Source organism: Gallinula chloropus (assembly GCF_964237585.1).
Source record: "Gallinula chloropus genome assembly, chromosome: 3".
In the NCBI taxonomy this organism is placed as follows: Eukaryota; Metazoa; Chordata; class Aves; order Gruiformes; family Rallidae; genus Gallinula; species Gallinula chloropus.
Window position 1 is genome coordinate 49929677 of NC_140087.1, and position 25204 is coordinate 49954880.

The window sequence follows — 25204 nt, forward strand, 5'->3', positions numbered from 1 at the left end:
AAAAACATTAAAATGCACCCATGGAGTCTTCCCTTACTAGACACATTTAATACATGTTTACAATATATATACAGACATATAATATACATAACTTTTAGAATTTTTCAAATAAATCTTTGCAATTTCCTCTTCAAAAAGAAATAAAATAATGACACAAAGAATATGAGTCAAGTACACAGAACTCTCACAAAGTTGAATGCTCAGTTTTGCAGCCAAGTTTTCCCCCCTTTCCATCATAACCAAAACACTTTATAAAAACTAAATAATCTGAATTACTATTGTAGTCATCTGTTTCATGATAAAATTTCTAATCTCATCTATGGAAATATATTGCATATCAATATCATGATGTGACGTATCTGAATATTCTGAGCAATAAAAGATATTCCAGGATATTTTAGCAGTAAATATAATGTGTTGCAGGCTCAAACAGCACAGGCCAACTTTCTACTCTATATAATATAGTTGATTTAAACTCTGAGATCAGCTTCAAATGTGGTCCCATCCCCAAATGTCACTCTAAACCCACCACAGTCAGTCCCTATGTTGTTATCTTTCAAATGTTTCCTTTTTATAAAGTGTCAGTTTAAAGGTAAAGATATCTTTTATCCATTTCCAGTCTTAACCTCAGGCTGGCACGTGGAAGAGTTGCATGGGGTTCTTTCCTACTCCCAACAGCAGCAGAAAACATGTCCAGCTGAAATGCTGCCTTCCATTCCCATTAAAGGGAAGCACTAACTTCAGGCATATGTATGAGCAGTAACAGCTCTGATGATGGCACATAATAGAAAAGAATCCACTCACCTTCCTTAAGAAGGGATAAAAAGACTAAAAGATTGGATTAAAAATTGTTTGTCATTCCAATCAACAGAGAAGCTCTGAGCAGATAAACAAAACACATCTCTTGCGTAACCACAAGAAGCACTCCTCCTTCAGGTAATCTAACCAATGGCACGATACGCCCAGTGAAGGGACACATTAAAAAGTTCCACAAATGGTGAAGCTGGAAAATACCTCTGGAAGTAGCAGAATTCTCAAACGGATGGAACTTCGTATAGTTCCCACCTATTGCACTAGGAGGACTCGTACAAAGCATCGGGCATAAGTTTAATCTTAAAAAAAAAAAATATTTCACTGTTACCCTTAATGCCCAGAATGATACCCTTTTTAGCAGGAACAGAAAGAGGAGATGAATACGTGGTAGTTAAAGTGTAGGACAGCTTCTTTGGAAATCTTTGTGATAATTTCTTGTGCCAGATCTCCAAAAATAAACAGCATCATGAATCTGAATAAGTTAAATCTGCTACTACAGTATATACAGACTGCTTCAGTCTGCTGTTAATTGGGACTAGACTAAAGGCTCAGCTTCCAGCCACACGCTAATACAGTCTTAAAAAAATTATAGAAACTTTTTTCCAAACTAAGTATTTGCTGTATAACACGGAAGATGTAACAAAGAGACTTTACTGCATGTTTATGTTAGTAATTCACTTTCCTTTAATTGCATTTATCTTAGGCTAGCAGCCAGGTGGCTGAGATTAACTATCCACTACTGCTCTCTGAACAAGACCTACTTTATTAATACCAAAGGGATGACAAAGTGCCTTTCACATGACAGTAATAAGCATGTGAACTGTCACTTTTTCCAGGTGATTTAATTCTAAGTACATTAAGATTCCTCAGTGAGAAGTATCCATGGAAGTTTCCCTCTTTTCCTACTCCCTGATGCAATTAGACCCCTTCTTTCCAGTACTCCATTTTATTAATAGAGAATACATAGACCTAGTTTCACCCAAGGCCTGCCTGGACGAAAATTCACACCCTCTGAAATAAAAGCATATCTTCTGTTTTTTAACTATTTGAAACTGAGAGTTTCCAAGCTCTCAGCACCAGCTGAGCTCACAGAAACCAGAACAAACGTCAATTTAGAAAACGGCACCCTGCAAAACTAAACACTTACAAACATTCTCTGAATTATAGGGCAGGATAAGAAGACTCGTGCCCTCCTCTTTTCTTTTGTGCAGCTGGTTAAATATATACAAAGCTAGAGTTGAAAGGGAAGCACTCTGTCATACAAACACTTTAGCCAGCGCATCCGCGCCTGCACTGGCAATGTAACATTTGGAGGGGTGGAATGCCACATCATGAATGGACTCATCAAATTTTTTGCGATGAGCAGTAAATTCTTGGATGCAGGTCTTGCTTTCCAGATTCCACAAGCGAATTGAACAGTCATGACCTAAAGAAAGGGGGAACAGTTTTCTTAACTGTCACGTCTGTCACCACGCTGAGAAAAAGACAACGAAATCTGAATGTACTTACTGCCAGACATCAAATACAAGCCATTAGGATCAACAGCTAAACTTGTAACTGCGTCTAAGTGAGCTACCATGGAGTGGATCAGCTTTCCTTTAAAAGAAAAAAGTTATTTAGGTTATTTTCTGCAAAACCACCGTAAAGCTGCAACCACTGTGCATTTTAAACATCTGCCCCTGAAGTTAACCAAGTTCAGAAGTAAAATCTTGACTGGGAAGGAGGACAGGAGCTGAGTATACTAATTAAAGCAATTAATATAAACTACACAAGAATATGGGATAATTTTAGTCAACTCAAGAGAGAATTAATGACAAATTACAGCTTATTACAATTATAGTACTGATTTCACATTAAAAAAAATCATGGGTCAAATGAAAGGATTTTTGTTGCAGAAGACTATAAAACAGAAAAAAAGAGCAGCTGTTTACTATTTATTAGGGAGCTACATCATCAAACAAATAAGCTATTCTCAGCTTTTTCCTCAACTTCCATTAGGTCCTTTCACCTCTAATTTAACATATGTTTGGGGAGTAGCAAATTTAAGATCAACAGGAGTATTGAAATATCTCAATTTAACTTTTAAGACAGTGTGACCTGGAAGCAGACAAGTCACAAACTGAAGATTATCAAGATTCACAGTCAGAATACCAGATTAATACTACCGTTCTTATAAAAAAATCCTTTAAAACCCAAGAGATTTATAATTACACATCTCAGTGCAACTCTCACTAGAAATGAGAAAAGGTATTATAGGCTCTCCAGCTGTTTCTGCAGTAGTGAGAGATTTGGAGAAACAAACTGGTTCAAATTGAGAACAATCCCTAGAAGGGAACTTTCTCCTCTAGTCCATCAGGCAGATGTCCTGGAAACAACTAAAGGAGAGCCAGAGCTTCCTGCCCTCAGATCAAAATAACACTGACAACACAACAGAAGTAACAAACATAAGCACATAAAGATTTTGAAAGCTTCCTTTTGTGTTAAATATCAATAATCTCATACCTAGGGCATTTTAAAAGAATGGAGAGAATGATGCAGGCTCCTTATGCTTATGCCAATAAAGTTTTAATTGGTCTGGCAATGTTCAGACTCTACCGGTGCTGACAGATTTTTGTTTCAGTGGATATCCAACTCCTGACATCTCACAGCATTTATGTGAACTGTATTAATCATAACAAAACTGTTTATGTTTTATGTTCTACAACTGCTAAGACTAGAACCTGCTGAAAAGATGCCTACCTGTATTGTTGTCGTAGAATTTGATGTGTCTGTCTTCATGAGCAGTGATACTAATTGGTAGAGTTGGATGGCTGATGACTCTGTTTATCTGACAGGAGGAACTGACTGCTAAGAAAAAAACCCCACACACAGGTCAATACCTGTAAACTGCTACATTCTTTAAAGAAAGCCATTTCCCTAACCTTCAAGAATCTTGAAATATAATACATATACACACACACATACAGAAAAGTATAGGAGTTTTTGACTAGAAATCCAAGCATTGCTGTGATGCACAGGCTAGTGCAAAAGTGGTCTTAAGAGGTAGAGAACACTACAAAGCCACAAATAGTGACTCCAGGGAACATCAAAATAGTAATCTTCTTTCACGTGGGAGTTGACTGTATTTAGTTAAACTGCTGCCAAAGAACACTCACTTAATCTAATCAAAAGTCTTACTAAAATAAAAGGAATAGAATAGTACTACAGGATCACTTGCTACAAGGGTGGTAATGACTTCAATTTACGTATTTCTGTGAAAATCTGAGCTGTCAAGTAGTGTCAGCATCCACAAGACACTTAAAAATTATGGAAGTGTAAATTAAGGAAAAAAAAATTCCACCTAAAATTACTAGAAGCATAAGACTGCACAGTTTTAAAATGCCAAGCAGAGTGAGGCTTATACTGAAGAGCAGTCTCTAAGTGTTGGTGGTGGTAGGGCATTTCAGGTGACTCGTGTTCCTCTTGCCTAGTTCTACATAAATAATTATTATTTTCTTTCTAAATACATGTAAGCTTTATAGCACTGTTACATAACTAAGAGCACTAAACAGGCACTGCTGCTTGCCATACTGTGGTCTCGTTTTCTTAAAGGAATGGTACTGATTACAGTAAAGAGTAGGTGGTGAAAAAAATAAAAAGAATAAAGAAGGAAGGTAGGTAACTTCCACTGAATAGAGATAACCAATTTAGGACTATTTTTTCAGACAGCAACAAAGATGTGGGTAAAAAAAAATGACAGTAAAGAATAATATAAAGAGAGATGGCACTTTCCATTCCTTCTTATAAAACAACAGTCATTTAACTATTTTAAAATAGACAAGCAAAGCCAACAATAAAACCTTATTCCCTTTTAAAAATATAGTTAAATAGTAGAAATCAGTGACAGAAAACTCTTAGGGGAAAAAGTAACCTTTTTTTTTTTTTTTTTTTTTTTTTTAAAGTCTGACTATTTATATTGTTATTCAGGTTACCATTAGCCTGAACATGAAACCTCCTGTTTCAGCTCCTTCTGGTCTCTTTCATAATGCCAGCAGGAAATAATTCAATGGTAGCAGGCTCCTTAGAGTTTCCTCTAAAACATCTGACATTGGCTACTACTATGACTAAAGGCATCATATGGCATTTTCTGATTACTCTTCCACTGGAGCTTTGCTTTTCTCCTACAGTGAAAACTTTAGCTAAAACCCAACAGCAAGTGAGCCAAGAACGTACATAAAAATTAAAACCAGGATATCTCTGGGGTAAAATGAAAAAAAAAAACCCAAACCAACAGAACACCACACACACTCACGAATTTTTAACAGATTCAACTTTAGATTTTCCTGATATTACCTCTATCTTGCAATTCTAGACTGGAGAATGTAATTCATCAAGGTGCAAAGTTCCCTAGGCTGTATCAAAGAAACCTGTGCTTTTCCTTGTGCTGTTGTTCCTTTATTAAGAATGCAGGTAGCGTAGACTTGTTTCTTCTACCTGCTTTCAAAAGTATGTGCACTCTTCTGCTACTGAAATACCCATCAGGTCTGTTGTAGTAGTAATAATCTACTGTTACATCTCAAAACAGAGCTTGTAACTTAATTCACATTACAATTTATGACAACACTGCCTAATTGGAAACACCAAAATGACAATCAGCTGTATCAATCTTAAATAAGCAGCATTTTTTAGTTTGTGGGGTTGCTTTGATACATACTAGTATCCACACTGGACTCCAGCGTAAGAATTCGTTGCTGCGTCTCCATGTTAAAAATGCTGGTGTGTCCACTGTTAAACGATGCTACCATGAGGCTTGGGTCGCTGCTCACAAGATCTACTGATGAAGGGATTCCCATTTCTAGAAATCAAGGTAGAGAACACTTCTGTAAGATTTAGTCAGTCTAAAGAAACCCAAAGAAGCCCCATCCAGTAAGAACTTAAGCATCAAAAAGGACATGATTCTTAAAGGAAATCTACATTATGCCAGTTTAAATAGATGGCCCTGTATGATCACTATTGTAATCCTATTTTTCTGATGTATGTATCAACAATGTTCTTCACTAAGATGCTGTATCTGGAGAAGTGGCTGGAAAAAATCTAATTAAGAAAGTAGTAACTCCCTGTCCCCTTTTCCTTCCTCTAACTGCAAGAGCAATAACCAAACCAACCCCAATTTTAAATTTCATCAAGTAAAAGGACATGAAATTGAAGCAGTAAAATGATTTACATAACAGATGATTAACATTACTATTAACCTGGGCAAATTCAGGGCTTAAAAACCTTCCAAAGTTTTCCAGGTGCAAATTTTATGCACTGATGCTCTTAGCATGGAAAGTTACATAAAGAAACTCATAATACAAAGCTTCGTCCATCCTGCCTATTATAATATACCTTTGAGCTCCTTACACTGTAGTTACCTCAACATTACAGGACAGAAGGCCAAATCAGAGCTTGAGTAGAGGAAACATCCCTTAAGATTTCCCTCCTCAAATGCCCTTTCACCACCCTGCTATGTGAAAGAACATGTGTTGCAACAGTTGTCAGAAGACATAGAGAGCAAGACATTGAATGTTCCGCATCCTAATGTCTGTGGATGCACATAACAGGAATATCATCACCTTTTCTTACACCTAAGACTCAAGGGACTACCATGTTTCTTGGACATACAATCTCAGAAATGGTGATACTTCTCTACAGGTGCTTCAAAAAAAAAAAAAAAAAAAAAAAGCCAAAAAGGATTGGTGTGGGAAGAAAACACACATTGTTTCTACTGCTGCCATGTCTACTTATCTGCAGCTTCCTGGTAAGCTTCCAATGGTTAATCTAAAGGACTTAAATGATGGCTGCTAGATATTTTAGAGTCTGTTCAAGGTTCTCAATAACTCACAGGAAAACTCAGCTTCCATATAGGATTTTGGAATTTTATAAATGGGTCTCATTCCAGTTTAGAATATAAAAAATAAAGCTTAGCTCCATGAAGCAAGAACACTTCCCCCTCCTCCCTCAATTTAATAAAAAAACCCAAACCAACACAAAAAAAAAAACCAAAAACCCCCACAACTGAATAACCCTCTACTAAACAAAAACCCACTACCAGAAGTCTTCAAAGTAGACAGATAGGCCAGCTGGCTGCAAACCAGTTATGTCTTTCACAGAGCCCTGCAGACCTTTGGAAATAGTTCTGCAAGAACTAAAATACATGAAACATTTCCATTTGTCTATTTTAACTAACAAGTAATGGCAGACCTGACCAGCTTTACACCATAATTTGATAAGTCTGTTCAGTTATGCCAAAGTTTATTTTGCCTCAAAGTTGTTCTGAAGAGCCAAGGAACTGTCTCTGTGCATTGCCTTTAGGACCATCAGCTCTAAGAGAGTTTGGCAATGCCAACAGGCTCATTCTAGAACACTATTCAAACAGCAACTTCAGTAAATTAGACTATAAATAGTAGGCTTCTAATTTGTGCATGACAATTCAGTACTAAAGCCAAAGGAGTGATTTTTTTCTACTTGCAGTATTTAGAATAACTAGCTTATAACTATTCAGTAAATGTACAAACTCAGAAATTTGACTGGAATATCTGTGTTAGAGACACAAGGAGCATAATCTGGAAGGTACAATGACAGTGGCCTGAGTCTAAGCACTAGCCACACCAAACCTCTCCCGGGGGAAAAAAAAGCTTTTATTCTGAACAATCCAAGAGCAAAGACCTAATGGAACTCAGTTTGAATTTGAACTATGGATTTGATATATTATACTCCATGGTTCTAGTAACATCAGCAGATCATATGCAGCAGTTGGCTTTTAGGTGTCCACGACTGTCCCCATGTGCCTAGGTATCTATTCAGCTGGTATCAAAGGAGAAAGGATCCCAAATTTACTCTTCCCAAAAACAAAGGTATAAAATCCCGCAAACCAAACAAGAAGTATTTCTATTCAGTAGCCAAAATTACAGCAGTCTGAACAGTGGTACTCAAACTTGAGGTAGGGCGCTTTCCAGTACCTTGATTATCATTAAATACAGCGAGAGCTGGAGCAATTTCTGTGGCTTTCCATAGACGTATAGTGCTGTCTGCTGAACAGGACAGCAAACGCTGGTGTGCTCCGCTGTAAACCAGACTCCACACTGCATCTGTATGGCCTACAAAAGCACCTCTTAGAACAGAAGGATCTGTGAACGAAACACAACAAGCCACATTTCAAAACAAAATTTTAATTATGTCAGTAGCTGTAACTTTCTTTGTGTTTATGGATCAACCTTAAGAAGCTAGTCCATAAAAAAAAACCCACAAGACCAATCAAGGCCGTATCAATGTAGATGTCTCAATTATTCTTGCATGAAGATGCTTGAATTTCATCAGAATGCGTGGCATTCAGTTATCCAGTTTACAACTAATGGAACAAAACAATGTTTCAGCAGAAAGGACAGTATCAAAGACGGCAAAGCACATTCTAAACTTAAAATTCACTCTCAAACAACCATTTTATCAAAAGCCACCTTTGAAGCCAACATCGTCTACAGCTACAAGAAGTGACAAACATTTAGAACAGACAATAGCATGACATCTATTCTGATCTGTCAGATCTTATCACACTGGGTGTCTTTAGCTGCGGACAATATTACCGGCTTTGGTCTCACACTACACAACCTCTTTTTACCTAAACTGCACAGAGATTTGTCAAAGAAAAGAACATTAAAACAAACATTTGTTATACTTGCCAAGTATCAGGTTTAGTTCTGCACTTTTTCAACCTAGCTGTTTCTCAAACTTGTGATGAGATTGAGGCCTTTTTTAAGAAAATGACAAATGATAACTTATCTTCTCATCCACCCGTATTAAAAGAAAAATTTACTTAAAGTAACTGAAGCTAGTGTTCAATTTTCTCTTCTAGATTTTCAAAGAAGCACTACCTACAAATTCTACCAGTTTAGCCACACAACATTAATGACACCAAACGCACCATTTCACTGGTGTGTGTGTGTGTGTGACAGCAACATACCATAAGAGTCATAGGGGTCGATATTTGGGTTGGTTATATTCCAGCCATGGATGAGGCCATCCGTTCCTCCACTGTAACACTGTTCACCATTACTGCTCATCACCACACAGAGCACTGGTCCACTGGAAGAACAACCACCACACACAAAGTGTTGATTATTAACATTATCATTATATGAAAAACAATGCCAATGGTACCATTAAATCTCCCTGTTAGATACAATTTGCTTGCTGCACAGACTGTAACAAAAATTCTGCACAGTCACATCATATGCTACAACACTTCCCACAAAAAAACCCTCCACAGTATTTCATAACGTAACCCCAATTGGGACAATTTAATCACTATGCACATGAAATATGGAAAGTACCATGCTTTTAAACTGTGGCCTTTGTTATTTAGCACAAACAGCTTTTTTTCCCCCTTTTTAAAGATCTAAGGCCCTTTCAGGAAATCAGTCAGTTAATTTACATTCACTGTGAACAGCTTCATTCTACAGATGCAAATATCTGACTAAAAGGCAAGAGCTGCAGTGATGAACAGAAGACCTAATCGAATCTCAGCTGTGTAATTTGTAGGTTTTTCTTTTTAAAACTGTGGTGTACCTATCTTATGCAGAAAGAGATCACAGAATCATAGAATCATAGGGGTTGGAAGGGATCTCAAGAGATCATCGGGTCCAACCCCCCCTGCCAAAGCAGGGTCCCTAGCTCATATTGCATAGATAGGCATCCAGACGGGTCTTGAATATCTCCAGAGAAGGAGACTCCACAACCTCCCTGGGCAGCCTGTCCCAGGGCTCTGTCATCCTCACTGTGAAAAAGTTCTTCCACGTGTTGGTGCGGAACTTCCAACTTGCAGCCATTGCCCCTTGCCCTGTCTCCACAGACCACTGAAAAGGGGCTGGCTGATTCCCCCTGCATCCCCTGCTTAAGATATTTAGAAACATTAATAAGGTCCCCCCTTAGTCTTCTTTTCTCTAGGCTGAACAGTCCCAGCTCACTCAGCCTTTCCTCATGGGGGAGATATATGCAGATACTTTAAGTAACATGAAATCACTAGTTGACAAGGTGAAATAACTTCTGAAAAAAATTCCATGACTGTTTAGAAAAACAATCACACCTCAAAATATGACAATGCTTATGTGGAAATACTCACTTATGTGCTCTGAAGGTATATATTGGCTCTACATCAAGAGAAGCACTCCTAAACAAAGTAGAAGAAAATGTTACCACATATATGATCTCACACAATGCTTTACAAAAACATGCCAGAATTGCTCATTTCTTATAATCCCTGCCACGTCTTTTGAAGTGTTTCTCCCTCAACTTCCTTTCCCATCGTGATTTGTTTTATGTCTAGGAATTCTCAAAATATTCTAGGAATATTTCAAAATATGATTAAGATTTGTTTGGTTGGTTTGTTGGGGATTTTTTTAAAAGACCATCAAGGTAGAGAATCCACAAACTCTCACAGACAAATCAAACCAGTAGGTACGTACATCACTGGTAGGGAAGGAGTGGAGGGCCATCAGCATCACACAGAACATATCATTAAGTGTTTTCAACTCCTACCAAAGCAAAGAAGCTTATGACATCTTGTTTTTCTATCAATGCTATAACACAGCTAGAAACCACTTTGAAAACTGCTGCTCCAGACTTTACCTATCTGGTGCTTCTTACAGACTGCAGGAAGACCATGTGCTTTGCCCAGTCCTCCTATAAGGCACGATGTACACCCTTACTGTATTAGTGCCACCAAGAACTAGCCCTCATTTCTGCAAATCACCGCATGTGAGCGCACATGTGTGCTTGTGTGTGTGTACATACACACATGTATTTATATAAAAATATATACACATATATATATAAATGCATTTTTATCCGTTTATACACTCATGCAAGCACACTAACAGACCACATCCAAATATTTTCACTAGTGAATTAATTTGCCAAGTTACCCACAAGGAAAATATAAGAAAGTGAATGGTTTTCATTTTCACCAAAAAAAAACCCCAAACCCACATTCACAAACATGCATGGACTTCTGGTCCTCTTTAATAGTCTCCATCCTTCTCTAAGAGTTTGGTTTCTTACTCCTAAACACAAGGAAGATTAACCCCAAGGGCCACCCAGTGAAGGGCATCTACAATTACTGGGTTTTCTTCAGAAATAAAGTGGAGGGTTTTTTTAAAAAAACAAGAAAATAAAACCTTACTTTTTTGCTGGGGCTGTTTTTTGTAAATTCCACATTTTTAATGTGTGGTCCTCTGAAGCTGTTATTAAGACTGGTTCAACTGGATGAAAAGCGAGACCTCTTATTCCATCAAAGTGACTTCTTAATGTGAATTTGGGGTTCCAAGTCTTTCTCAATGCATCCTTATTGTTTGCTATCTAATTAAAAAAAAAAAAAGCCAAACTTGTGATTAATCTGGAAGGCACAAGGAAAGGAAGAAATCAGAAATTTAGTTTGTCACTTTCAGATGATGTCAAATTACCTCACCCATTTTTGTAACAACCTGCTCTTCAGCAACAGTCCATCTAATATTCAAAACAAGAACGAAGGTAAGTGTGTTCCACAAAAGCAACAAGTTATGTCACATGCACAGTACCACATTCTGTGCAAATCTGAAATACTCTGCATTTGCTGTTAGACAACTTAAAAGCTGAAAAGTACCTTTCTGACTGATACTGCTGTGAACTGTTTGGTGTTTGAAATTTGATTTATACCTACTGGCTCGTTCATTAACACTGGGCCTGACTCAACCAAGCTGTGGTCCTTGAATATCTGAGGTACCACTGACCTGGTGGTACCTGAAATGAAGATTTAAGAGAAACAGAGAAGCGTCCAGCAGCACAGAAAGAAGCACAACTAGCTTAGTCAGATAAGGCAACATAAGCTCTGTAATAATGCAAGACAAGTAAAGCTTGCCAGAAAAAGAAAAAAAACCCCACCACAGGGAAAAAGGACTTGGCTCCACACTAAGCAAGCAATAAGCTATCATATATACAAACAGAATTATTTCACAATAAATGCATTCTTAGCAGATCCAAAAAGAAAGCCTTTAAAAAGGTAACAGTTACTTCAACACCGCTCCTCTGAACAAATGTTGATATAAAATGCTGAACAGACTTTCATGACTCTGTCAGCCAACACTGCCATAGTTAAATCTCCTTTCCCATAGCTCTGCTGATGGTGGCTATGGAAAAGAAAAAACTGTAACTCTAATCCTGATGATCTCATTATATTGAAAGCTACACACAATTCCAAATAATTTAGTACCATTAACTGCAAGGAGTGATAACTGTTCTGAGCCAGTTGGAGAGCTTACATTTTATTCCGGAACACAGGGCAGGGAAAGGTTTAACAACAGAAGCGCTTTTTCTTGGGTTTTGTTACTTCTGGATTTAATAATAAAATTATGCTTCAGTTAAGAGGTTCTATAAATTTTGAACTATGAGAAAGGAGTTGTAACATACAGCAGGTTTGGTCTCATCATGTTTCTTAGTAATTATGTACTGCCTTGCTCAGGGAGACAAGTCAGTTTCTTTGCCAGTTTACTGAGCTGAGTTAGCTCAAGGAAGGAACAGACAAATGCTCAAGCTGGTGCAAGGATGGGGCAAGACCACAAAGTTAGCAGCTCTGGCAGATTTTCTGGAGATTGGCCAAGAAAGTCTCAGCAAAAAGGGTATAAGATGTACTGAGAATTCACAGATATCTGGAGAGGAATTTGGTTCCTTCAACACAGGCGTCTAACACCAATGAGGTGATGGAGGGAACCCTGTCTGCCCTCCAGTTGCTGTACCAGCAGCACAAGTCTTATGTCACACCTGCAAAGGCCACAAAGACACCTCAGATTGTCTAACACTGCATGCCAGTTCTGCAGGGTAATATTCCTCATTTGATTCTCATTCATTCAAAGATGTTCTTCCAAAGGAACCCAAGATGATTAGCTTATAAAATGGGAAGTAGATGGAGGGCAGTCCCAGCAAACAGACCAGAAGCAGAGGAAACAGATCCTAGCCCTGATGCATCACTTGCCTGCTTGGCTGCACCACCATCACTCCTCTTCCCCCACCAGTCCCCCACAAGCTGAGAGAGGCTGGGTTACCCACGTGGCAGCCAGCATCCTCTTCTCTTTGCACTAAAATAAAACAGTGGGGTAATCTGAGCCTTGAAAAGCAGTTTGGGCGGGGGGCGGGGGGGGGGGAGGGGGGGAAGATGTTCAACCCCAAAATTAGCACTGGATTTGGATTTGCCACTAAAATTAGTATTTGTGTCTATACAGACAACTTGAAAATTCTAGAAACAGCAATGATATGCAAGTAGGATCACAGGCACTTCTTTTGTTCAAAGTTGCAGGAAAAAAGTGCTTCCTGCAAAGTCCAAAATCCCCAACTCAGTACACAACATTAAATGTAAGAATACCTGAACTACAGAATAATTATGCACAGTAGTCAGTCTATTATAATTTTATGAAGCATCTTAATCTACCTAGAAGACATGGGAAAAAAAAGAAAAGAACAAACCCAATTGAACATTTGTTAAGACAACAATGTATAAAGAAAGAAAAAAAGAAAAGATAAACCTAAGAGAATATTGACTAGCCATCTGGGAAATTTCACCTTTTTAGTTATTCTAAAAACTTATCCACAAAAGGAAAACTTTCCCCTTTTAAGTAATAAATTCTCCATTGCCAAGTGAAAATCATTCTTTAATTTAGAGACAGTAAAAAACTTAAACCATGAAATGAGGTAGGCTAATGCTGTTTTGTTTTATAAGAAAAGAATCCAGGAAAAATGTCAGTGCGAAGAAAGGGATTGAAAATCAGAAAGTGTCTCAGCTCTTGAGAGCAAATACATTTAAAGGCCGATTCACATAAATCGTGCAACTTCATTCTCTATGGGATTCACTTGATTAACATTTAAAATTACACCCATTGGTTTCCACTAATCCTATCCAATTCACATTTGGCAGCTGGAAGAAGATATGAAGTAGTAAAAACTAAAACCAGATTATTTGTAAGGTAAACTTTGAAAAAATTTGAAATGGAAAAACTATCCTTTTATTTTGTTTCAATAAAGAGCATACTGGTAAGAGCAGAGAAATTTGTAAATGTTTCTCTTTTTTTGATTGTCAGCACTAGGAAAAGGTAAGAGTTGAGGTAAGCGTGACTATGAATTCCCTATCACAGGACTCTAAAGGCATTTACAAAAGTGAACAATATTCTCAGCTACACAGAACAGGGTAGGGATGGATACAGAAATGCTAGATTCCCTAAGTGAAAGCTGTTAGTTCAGGATATGGAGACACAGACACACACAATGGTTTATATGGACGCTTGAACAATGAGGTCAAGCACTGAAACCTGCAAGACCTTGTACAGATGGTTTAGGTTTGTCATGTCCTCCAAATCTGGAAATTCAGTATTGAAGTTTTAGAAGTAACTGTAAAAGAAATTAAAGTTGTACACCATCTTACCCCTTTCTGGAAACAAAATCAGGGGAGATTAGCAAGAAATTAAGAGCTCAGCCTAAATTAGGAGATAATGTGAAAACGCTGCATTGTAGCAGAGGTTTTCTATAGCACTGCAATCCCGAGGATTCACAGCACATCACATGCTCAGAAACTTGCTACAGTAGTAGAACACATCTCTACAATCACTCTCAAAATCTCTGTAACCTTTTACTATGTAATTTATTGCTTTACAAGTACATACATGGGGGAGAACTTCAAAGTATGGACCTGCAGGTTATTTCTGAAGTCTGATTTGATTTGTCATAATAAAATCCCAGATGGTGATTACTTAAGAGTCAAATATACTAAGGGTAGTATTCCTACCCAACACAGAATATTAAAAATCATCTCTGAAATCCCTCAACTTTGACAGAGCTGGGCAATGCAACAGCAGGATTAACCTGAAGTTGACAGATTACAAAGGAGCAGATGATTAAAATAATACCCGAAGTTATCTTTTTCCCAATAAACAAGAAATACAGAAAAAATTGTGACTGCAAAGAAGCAATTTTAAGAAATATGTTTCATAAAAAGTGAAAGAAAAAGAAGCTGTAGGCTGCACACATAGCCACAGAAGCACTGGCCACAGAAGCCTACTCACAAGTCTCTGAGACTGTTGCCCACACCAGGTAATGTAAGCCACAGCTTTTCTCCAGCTAAATCTTCAGCATCTCCCAGAAGAGGGATTCCACAGTTTCTCTGCGTAACTTGCTACACAATACCACCTCCTATGTAACACATTTCCCCTGATGTCCAACCTGACCCTCCCAAGCCCTAATTTGCTACTGCTTCCTCTCTTTTTAACAGCTGGCACTACAGAGAAGCTTGGATCTGTGATCCTTGTAGACATCCTTTCAAAACCTACAGGCTGTTATTCGAGCACCACATAGCCTCCCAACAACTGAACAAGACTAGCTCTCTTAACATCTCCTCATCAGTCACATGCTACTGGAATCTTTCCAATTTCCCTACAAAACCCTCCTGAAGTGGAGGGACCCAAAACTGCATGCAGGGACGGCCTCACCAGCCCCATATGCAGAGGGGACATTAACTTGCCTCAATCTGCTAGCCATACTATAACTAATTTTGCTCAGTACCACTGGAGTTAGAAGTACTCAGCTGTCTGAACCACCTGAGTCTACACGCATGTAACTTGATTTGCCTTCAGCAAGCAGACAGTAGGATCAGGAGTTACCATTAATAAGCACTTACATCATAAGTCAGTGAATCTGCCTCATTGGCTACTGTAAGGCCTGCCAGCTCTCCAAGACCCAGCTCATTTTCAAGGGCTTCATCGGTTCCCATAATGAAAGATTTCCCTGAAGAAGGAGGGAATGTCAAAGCTTCCACTGCAAGAAAACAAAACAAAACAAGATCCTGAAACATGGTTTTATACAACAGTGATTGATAAAAGCATATTTTCCACTTCCAAAATGCAAAACATCTCTCAAGCAGCTAACTGAAAGGAAAAAAAACCCAAGCATAAATATAGCCATTCTAAAGAACATCACTGTACTTACCAATAAACAGTGTCTTCTGAACATAATACTTACACTTGAAGTGTGCATGACTCAAGACAGCAATGAGCCACAGGAGGGAAAAGTACGCTACTATTCATTCACATCTAATGCAAGAGTAAGACAGAAAAGCTCAGGCCCTTCCCCAATTCCACTATAAAATACAAAGAAGGAGAAGTCGCAAAAAGGTAGACAAGAATAGCTGGTAGGAGCAGCTGGACTCTTCCTTCCTAACACCGTACGCATGCACATCCAAAAGCATGTCTACAACGAAGCCGTTTACATGCACTCCAATCCAGCAGTACAACTGGAAGCTGGCAATTCCTCACTACTTGTAAAATCAGCTTGACTGCCAAACTAGTCGGCACTGAATTCCATGTTTTTACTAGCAGTATCCAAACTTACCAGTTCACAGATGCTACAGAATGCCTATAGGAGCTCCAGTCACTGTAACACAAACACTTCCATATGCAGATTCACTAGAAATGGGAGGACCAAAGGCTAAGAGTAGTATGGTTCACACACTGAGACCACGTAAAGCTCTGCATCAAGTGGTAGAATTCCAAAGAAGCTGTGCAGTTACCAACTTCCCTGTTTTCCAAGTCTATACATCACAAGAGGGGAACTTAATAGATGAGAATGTGTTATCTTCTGGACACAAAAGACTCCACTCAATTTTATACATCTTTTGTCTCAAATTACAAGGGTTTTCCAGCAAATTACAGGTTTTTCCCTTTTAGCTCCATTGTAAATATGGGCCTTAGCAAATCCTATTGCCACTAGGGAGAGAGAACAGGAAAAGCCATCTCATTCTCAGCACCTTATTTATTCTAACAGCACCAACACTAAGTTAAAACCAAGCAAGCTATGGTTTACAACGATCAGCCTGATCTGTTCAGGTTGCTTCTGTCTTGTCTCAAAGGCATCAAGGTTCAGATGTTATTCAACCCCCGCTCCAGGCTGCTTAGCATAAAGTAAGCTAATCTTTTTATGGCCTTTCTGTTCTAACTCATACCTCTATTGAGAGTCCTGCTTGCTTTCTATCACTTTTTACAACCAAATAAAGACCATCAAGATCTGTCATTGGGATTAGGTCTCTCATTTTTTACCTTTTAATCACAAACATCTCTTAACCTGAAGTCTGAACTCTTTTTTCCCTTCTGAACTTACAATGCAATATTCCACTCAACATGCAATGCATACAGGACATAACATTTGAAACATTACTAGAATAAAAAAAGTGGTATGCCTAAAATATCATAGAGTCTCAGATTTATAAAGGAATACACAATGAATAGTTTGCAATACTGAACTCAGACCAATAAAAATCAGCTGACCTCTTCTGCTTTTATAAGAGTCCCTCTCAGTCTCTGAATTAAATGCATTTTTGAAAGGGCATGAAAATAGTGCTTTGCTAATATGGCTCTCAGTACATGTGAGAAAAGTTGGAAACATTCAACAAAAAATTCCTCTGCTTCACAAAGTGTTGCTAAGTTACTCCCTTCTTCCATAAAGAAAATCACTGAGCATGTAGGAAACAGAACTACTGAGATCTTTGGTAACTGTGCCACACGCCGGGGCTTTTTATGCATCTTAATTATAAGTTGGCCGACCTACTTTTTTCCACACTCGCTGAAAGACTGTTCAGTGAAACCTGCGTTTTGCTCATTTTTTCAAAAGACGTATTTACCATTTAAATAAAGAGCACACAATTTGATCTTCTACAAATTAATATAGCCTCATACAATTATTTTATTATGCTACATATTATAGCAATTCAAATGGTGAATCAAACAGATGATTTAGCAACGTTTAGACATAGTACTAATGAACCTAACCACAGGGGCCTCACTGCAAGGGTGCATGGCTTTCCATACTTGGACTAGCTGCCATGAGAAATTTTTTTTTCTAATTTTCTTTTGCAAATTTTGGAAAACATGGAAATGAATATACTGGCAAACTGCTCTGTATTGTTAATTACACAATTGCCATATATATTTAAAGCAGTACATTTACCTGCAGAGCGTCTGTCTTTGCACTTAAAGTACGTGTGTGTGTGCGTGTGTATCTACGCATATACATTTAAAGTTATGTTCACAGAGAGAAAAATAGATGCTCTATGAGCTGAGAGTTTATGTTCCAGACTTGACAGCCAGGCCTGAGCACAAAGAAAAGCAAGTGACTGAAGATCCTCATATTACAAAGCTGCCCAAGTGGGTTTTCTCCATCATGTTCAAAGGTATTCTGCCAAGATGTTATGTAACGTAGGTGCCCTGATCTTACTAAGAGTGACCAGAGGGGAGGAATGGGGAATGCCATTTATCACACTTAGACAGAATTCATAATGCTGAATCAGTATTTGTAAAGCACTTGGAGTGTTAGAGGATAATCTTTAAGCAGAAGTAACTATAAATATCTACCTTTTTACAAAGGTGCAGGCACACTTTTAATACATACCTTCATCTGTTCTGTTTATCTCGTGTTCAATGAGCCTTGAGCTACTGGGCCTAGAAGATGGTGCAACAGATGGTTGTAATGAGGGGAGATCATCAACATCTCTCAAGTTTGCAAGCATATCTTGCAGCTTTGACCTGTTGGGCCCTAACCAGACAGAAAAAAACAAACAGAAAATTAAACGGTTTACACATAGCTCATGACGGTGCTACTTGTATCAGAGATGCTACAGCAGCACATGCAACAATGGATCCTACCTTGAATTATAATGTCACCACAGAAAAGCTAATGAGCACCTATTTTCAGCACTAATTAATCATACAGCATGAAATGAATTTTTTGAAAAGAAAGTGACAGAAGCAACTGAGAATTCTGAATGCGCAATTTTCCCCACATTTATAAACTCACTCTGCTACTTGCATGGGATGCTGAAGAATGCCTCCAACAGAGTCACACCAATTATTGGAATATTTACGTTTCCAAAACAATAGCTGACATTTGAGAGTATTTTAAAATTTGTGCAGCAGATACTTTGTGCAGGTTACTCTTTACGACAACATGATTATCTTAAATTTATTTGTGCAGGAGTGTAGTATCGTGAAGTATATAATTCAAAAAGTTATAAGAAAATACAAATGCAACTGGTTTCACTGGCCTACTTCCTGAAGCTACATATGGTGAAAACCCATGCCCTTCTTGACACTTACCTGTGCTTTGCTCCATCATTTTCCCACATCCCTGTTTTGACTGTTTTATATAGGATTGAGGCTGAAACATATCTTCGGTAGTTTTTCCTGTTGTAAGTTTAATTAAGAATGGGAAAATGTCTTACCCATAGTCCATTATGCTTTTTCCTAGACCAGTAAATAATACAGCTATTTTTAAGCAGCTTTAACACAGAAGTGTACTCTAATATATGTATTCTCTCATAAAACCATTTCATGATTCTATTCTCTTATCACTTCACAGGTGTATTTACTACAGCCTTGCAAAATCAAAAGTTTACTAATGCAGTTCCAAACTCTACTTTGTCCACCCTAACCACAAGGACTGATAATAAACTAAATTGTATTTAACTTGTCTGTCACAAAAAGCATTACTCAATTCAGGAAAACAGTAGTTAGGATTTTGCAAGATTGTTTTAGTCTGTCATCTGATTTATAAAACCAATGGTAGCAGTTCAGTGTCTAAGCACAATTTATGATGAGATTAAAATCAGGGAAACAAACTTCATAAAATTTAATATCAAAATATTTAGTCCCTTTATTTACCCTGAACTTCCTTCCTCACATTCTTCTTCACTACGTGCAATATCAAGAATAGCCAACCCCAGGCTCTGATTCTGCCTAATTTGTCCACACTGATGCCCTTCCAGCGATGTTTTGTCCATGGAAAGATGCTTAATTTCACTACTGCAGTAAAACCATTTGGTGTCTCAAGATCAAAGCAATCAAATCAATCCAGAAGGTATTGCAAATGTACTGAGCACTAGTTACCTTCATGAAGGAGCACCAGGTATCCAAGTGCTGCCTTACATCAGGAATTTGTCTCATAAATATATAAAATGTATTCCAACAATATCTTCGGCTGATTATTAAGTTTTATTATCAAAAATAAAAAGCGCTCAGCTGTTCAAAAATAAAATTTCAGGTTTGTTTAAATAATTTCTCCTAATTAACCCTACAACTATTTGCTCTGAACTACATGGTATGTCTGTATATTTTAAAAATGGCAGACAAGTTACAAAAATCAATTTCACTGAAGCCATACAGTGGTATGCCCTCTCTATCTTCACTATAAAGAAATTTAGAACCAATTTTGTGAACCATGAACACTTTAGTTGGTGAACTTGGCTTCTTGTCAGACTTCAACTAATTTCCAGTAACTTAAATGATTCCAAAAGATGGCAAAAATACCACTTGAGGAATTTGAAACATGGTAATGATTTACTTCTTTTCATACAAAAGAAAAAAAAGGAGGTTTAGTCAGTGCATTTGATAGGGTAATTTCAGCAACACAGCTATCTGCTGAGCAGCAGATCATCACAGTATCAATACAAAAAGTAATGAAATAAGTCAGCCTCAATGATGTGAGGATCTGACATCTTTTGCATCATTATGCACGAGGCATCATTTGTAAGTGAGAATTTCCTTGGTATTCATAAGCATCTTCCCACAAAGGGAAAATCCCCCAAATTTCTTACTGGGCAACATGCAATATTATTAATTCATATCATTCACACATTTATTCTCAAGGTGGCTAAATGTTTGAAATACAGCTGTGAACACAGTGTTTCATTTTAAACACTTCACCTGAGTTCAAAAAGTTTTAAGGCTTATCAAAAAACATTGATTTTACAAAACATCTCAGTATTTCATGAAATGTAACAAAAATATAATACAGGGCTAGAAACTGTATTTCAGATACTGATCACAGTTTTTTGTTTGGATAACAATGCCCAACTTTTTTAAAGCTAGTCCCACTGGTATGAAAGTCAGTAAATAAACCCTGTGATTAACAAATAAACTGATGGTCAGAGTTGCTTCCTATTTCGAGCCCTGCATAGCAAATTATGATGACAGCATGACTTTCATGTTGTGAATGTTAAGTATAAACAGGGGTAGAAATTAACCTGTTTTCTCCCTCTGTCATCTAAGGGGATACTCAGGACAGTTTCTGGTTTGTTTTGGTTTGTTTATTTATTTACATACCAGACTTTAACTCCTCCTGTGAAACTGGCATGTTTCCAGCTAAGAAAAGGTTCTGAAGTCTTCTACATTAAACTGTGAACTATTAAACCAATGCCTTTTGCAATTAAAGTTTCTGAATAACAGAAGTATAATCCGTGCTCACAACAAGAATTTTTAATTAATCCAACACCTGGTTGGAAGAAATTATATCTAATCCAACTATTTATCATCAGGTAACTTGATTGCCTGTTATTAATTTCAACCCCTGAGAACTGGTGAACAGGAAAGCAGTCAGGAGCAGCAAAGTAAAAGAGTAAGTAATTTTAGGAAAACATTGAAAGAGAGATAGAATTAAGGGTGTGAAAGATGTGGGATTTATGATTTTAAGGTGCAATGTTTTCCACTTACTCTTCACCCCCTTTTTCCCCTTGCGCTCCTTTTTGTATTGTTCCTTGAGTTTGGTTATTACTCCCTGGTCGACATTCCAAGCTTCAGGCATGAGACACTGGTCTTCCTTTTCTAAACAAAGTGAAACAAATGAAACATCCTTTTTCAATAATGTCACCAAGTGATCTCCACTGAAGGAGGTAACAGCTGCTGTCAACGGCATTTGGCTTTTATTTTAAACAGACAGAAATAGCACCAAGCTTGTAAAAGGTGTAAAACTGCTACTCACATTCCACTTCTATTTGCTCAGAATTTTCTTAACAAAAAGTTGAGGTGAAATGTCACATGCCTAGTTTCTATAACCAAGCACATAGCTATCCATAAATATAAGCAACATTTCTTTTATAATAAATAAGGACATATTTTTCAGCTTTTTCTGTTCTCCAGGAAAAGAATCATTAAATCTAGAAGCAGCAGCTATGTTACTGGTCAATACAGTTTTACAACTCAGGTGTTGTGTCACTGCATTTCAAATTCTCATTTCATTGTCTTTCTGCTATGTTGTCATTTACACAAAGCAGCAGCACATTTAAATCATTTTGGAACATAGTTTACATGCCAGCAAAGTTTGAGTAAAATATTAAAGCACTAAAGCCATGCAATTTCACAAAAAGGGGAAGGCCTGAGTCATTAGTCCTTGAAAAAAGACACAAAACATTTCAACATGTCCCATGAAAAAAAAAAATCTCCCTTTTTTATTATTATGTTTAAACATCTCTCTCAAATCGCTTCCCCTGTGGCATGATACAGAGAAGTATTCTTCCAACAGTATGGTATTTGGAGATTTTGAGCAAAACATGTTGCATGAGTTCAAATCTCCAAGTCATTTTTTCCATATATAGAAAGATTGTACTGAGGCAGCTTAGAAAAATAATTTGTGAGCGGAGGGAGGTAATACAGCTTGTCCTCATATATATTTGTTTTCATAACCATTACAGCTGCTTTTTTTAAAATGCATTCTCTTTTTGCTTTGTTTTCCTCATTAAAATCTCAACCTTATTAGTTAAAAATTAATTCCTTTCAGACCAAGGTTGCTTTGTATATCAAGAAAACATTGTAGAACTTTTAAAATATGAACAATAATAAAGTTATCCTCAGACTAATATGCAGAAAGGGTATTAAATGTCTGTAGAGGAAGCACAACGCTTCAATCACAATCTGAAGGATTTAGTGCGATTGGACAGAAGATACAAAACCAGACATGGGTTATTATGAGGCCTGAATTGTTAGAAATCAACGGTGCTCAAAAAGACCTGGGGATACTCCATCAACACGAAATTGAAGAGGAGTCATCAGCATGCTCTTCCAGCAAAAGCAATCAACTGTATCCTGGACTGTATTAACATGAACATAGCTAGCAGGGTGACAGAAGTGCCCCTCTGTTTGGCACATGTGAGACCACACCTTGAGTACTGCATCCAGTGTAGTATTTCTTATACTGGGAACTCCAGTATGTAGAATGCCAAGTCCTAGTATTGATACTGTATAGCAAGTCCAAGGGAGCCACTATGTTGTTTAACAAAGCTGGAGCAGAAGCATGACAAAAGAGGTGCTGAAACTACTGTGTGTTCAGCAACAGGGAAAGAGGCATCTTAGTGCTGCCTACAACAACCTAATGGGCAGGTGTAGGGAAGAGACAAAATCTGATCAGACTCACATCACAGAAGGACAAAATACCAAAATACTTTTCACCACAAGGCCAGACAAATACCAGAATACTGCTCTTTAGAGTTTATTGGAACGCCTTTCTTGGAAGTCAGTCAAAACTTGGAACAAAAGAGTGCCAGACCAATCTGCAGAGGTTGGACTAGATGAGCTCTCTTTCCTTTGAACCCTCCAGACATAATCCTATATTCAAGAGTGACTGATTAATTCAAGACCCCAAGTCTTCAGATATTAGACTTTTTGCAGCAGGCACTGAAAATACTAAGAAACTGAAAGGAAACTCTAAAAAAAAGATGGTTTGTGGGCTAAATCCCATCCTCTTAATATATATTCCCAATTAAGTACCACTAATGAGCAAAAACTGCATGAAGAACACAAAAAAAGGTATGAGAAAATCACACTTGAGAGAAACAAGCACAGTCCTATTTCTTCAAACAGGTTTCAAGTTTTAATCACACTTTTTCTCTTTGGCTAGACAAGATTTTTTTGCTCTCTTAAAGAAAAAGTTGAAACAGGTTTATATTAGAGTCTATTATTGCCAGGAAAATACTTAATAAATTAATTTTCTACATATTGTCTGAGGATGGCTCCTGTATGTCCCACAGGTTCTGTTCAACTTCACAAGTGGATCCTGGACTACTACTGTGCAAGTGCTTTATAGCTCAAAAAATACCTGAACACACCTTTCAAGCCAAATGGATTCAGACTACTGTAACTGATCAGTGCTCGGGATCCAAATCGAAGCAAGAAATTCCTCTGTTTGCTTCTATCATCGCTACACAACATCACTCTCTTACGCTACACTTAACAGTTTCACTTAAATTAACATAAGTGATTCTTAATGGCAGTTCCTTGAAGAAACTTGTTCTTCTATGCGGTTACCAGAAAAGAAACAGGTTGTGAAACAAGTAATTGAAGAACATGAATGTCTGTAACTTAAAAAAACCCGTTAATATTTCTTGAAATGAAACCACTACTTTCCATAACAATTTGTTTTTAACGTTAGACTTTTGCTCATTTGTACTCAGCTGTCATCAATGAGAGCAAAAATAACCTTGAAGTGTGAATTTGAGAACAAAAAAAGCTCCTGTTGGCATACTACCTTTTCAGTGACACAAGCAAGAGCTACACTTACCAGGCATAAATGGATAAAAAATTCAAATACACCTTTGAGTACAACCTAATAAAAGTCATAAAAAATAGGAACATTCCTAAATTTGTTTGGTGAGCAGAATACTGACTGCTGTATCTAATGATGTTGTGACACATCCTCTTAAGCAGAGGCACTACACCATGCTGAACAATAATTTGGAGTCTGACCAGGAGCTGGACATGGCTTCAATGAAATACAGCATCTCAGAGCTGTTAGCTCACGTTGAGAGCCACGGCTACTGTGGCTTGTCTGTCTGTCAGGGTTTCAGTTCCATTATAAAGCCCAATTATTTCCCATTCATCTTCCATCTGTGTCCACTTATGCATAACACTTTCCAGAGCTGCTTAATGAGGAAACAACTCCCCATCAAGATACTTAACCAATTCTCTTCCTTCTGCCCTTCTGTATGCAGTGGGTTTATGCAGACTAATTATATCAAGGTAAAGCAGATGCTGGCATTCTGGGTTGCAGAACATGAACCTCAAAGGACAGAGACTCATTTGTGAAACGCCTCTCTATGACTAGGGGGCTTGAAGATATATTTTTCTGATAAATTATAAAAAAAAATTTGGTCAACTGAATAGTCCACATTGCCCAAATTTCTAACATGCAGCAAGAGTGTGACTGTTTCAGTCTTCATCACTTACATTACTCTCTGTATCAAAGTGGGAGAAAGCAAAGACGATGAAATAACTTTCATGTCATAATTGTAAAATAAATCCTTATCATTATCAGAGCCTTTCATTAGCATGGGTGACTGGAAAAATACATTGAAAGTCCACTCATAAAATTCAAATTCCATCTGCCTTATTACTGAAGAAAAAAAAAAAACAAACCCAGAAGTATAAATCTGGAAGAACCCTTACAACAGTGCAGTATCCAGAAAAATGAGAATATTGTGTCAAAAGGACTTCAGTCTGCCAATTACTTGCTGTAGGAATACTCAAAAGTGTGATCATGAGAGATCTCA

The 25204-nt window shown here is 37.6% G+C and overlaps 1 protein-coding gene across 1 annotated transcript in view; it reads right to left on the minus strand.

The window, feature by feature from the left end:
• Window positions 1-1761: 1761 nt before the first annotated feature.
• Window positions 1762-25204, minus strand: part of STRN (striatin) — a 63099-nt gene continuing 39656 nt past the window's right edge. The window contains exons 8-18 of the mRNA XM_084261637.1: window positions 21378-21488; window positions 18283-18426; window positions 15521-15657; window positions 11009-11184; window positions 9950-9997; window positions 8792-8913; window positions 7794-7961; window positions 5507-5647; window positions 3553-3660; window positions 2323-2409; window positions 1762-2239 (exon numbers count right to left, since the gene is read on the minus strand). Coding sequence (XP_084117763.1) covers window positions 2070-2239; window positions 2323-2409; window positions 3553-3660; window positions 5507-5647; window positions 7794-7961; window positions 8792-8913; window positions 9950-9997; window positions 11009-11184; window positions 15521-15657; window positions 18283-18426; window positions 21378-21488 — 1412 coding nt within the window. The 3' untranslated portion in view covers window positions 1762-2069. The remainder of the gene's footprint in view (window positions 2240-2322; window positions 2410-3552; window positions 3661-5506; window positions 5648-7793; window positions 7962-8791; window positions 8914-9949; window positions 9998-11008; window positions 11185-15520; window positions 15658-18282; window positions 18427-21377; window positions 21489-25204) is intronic.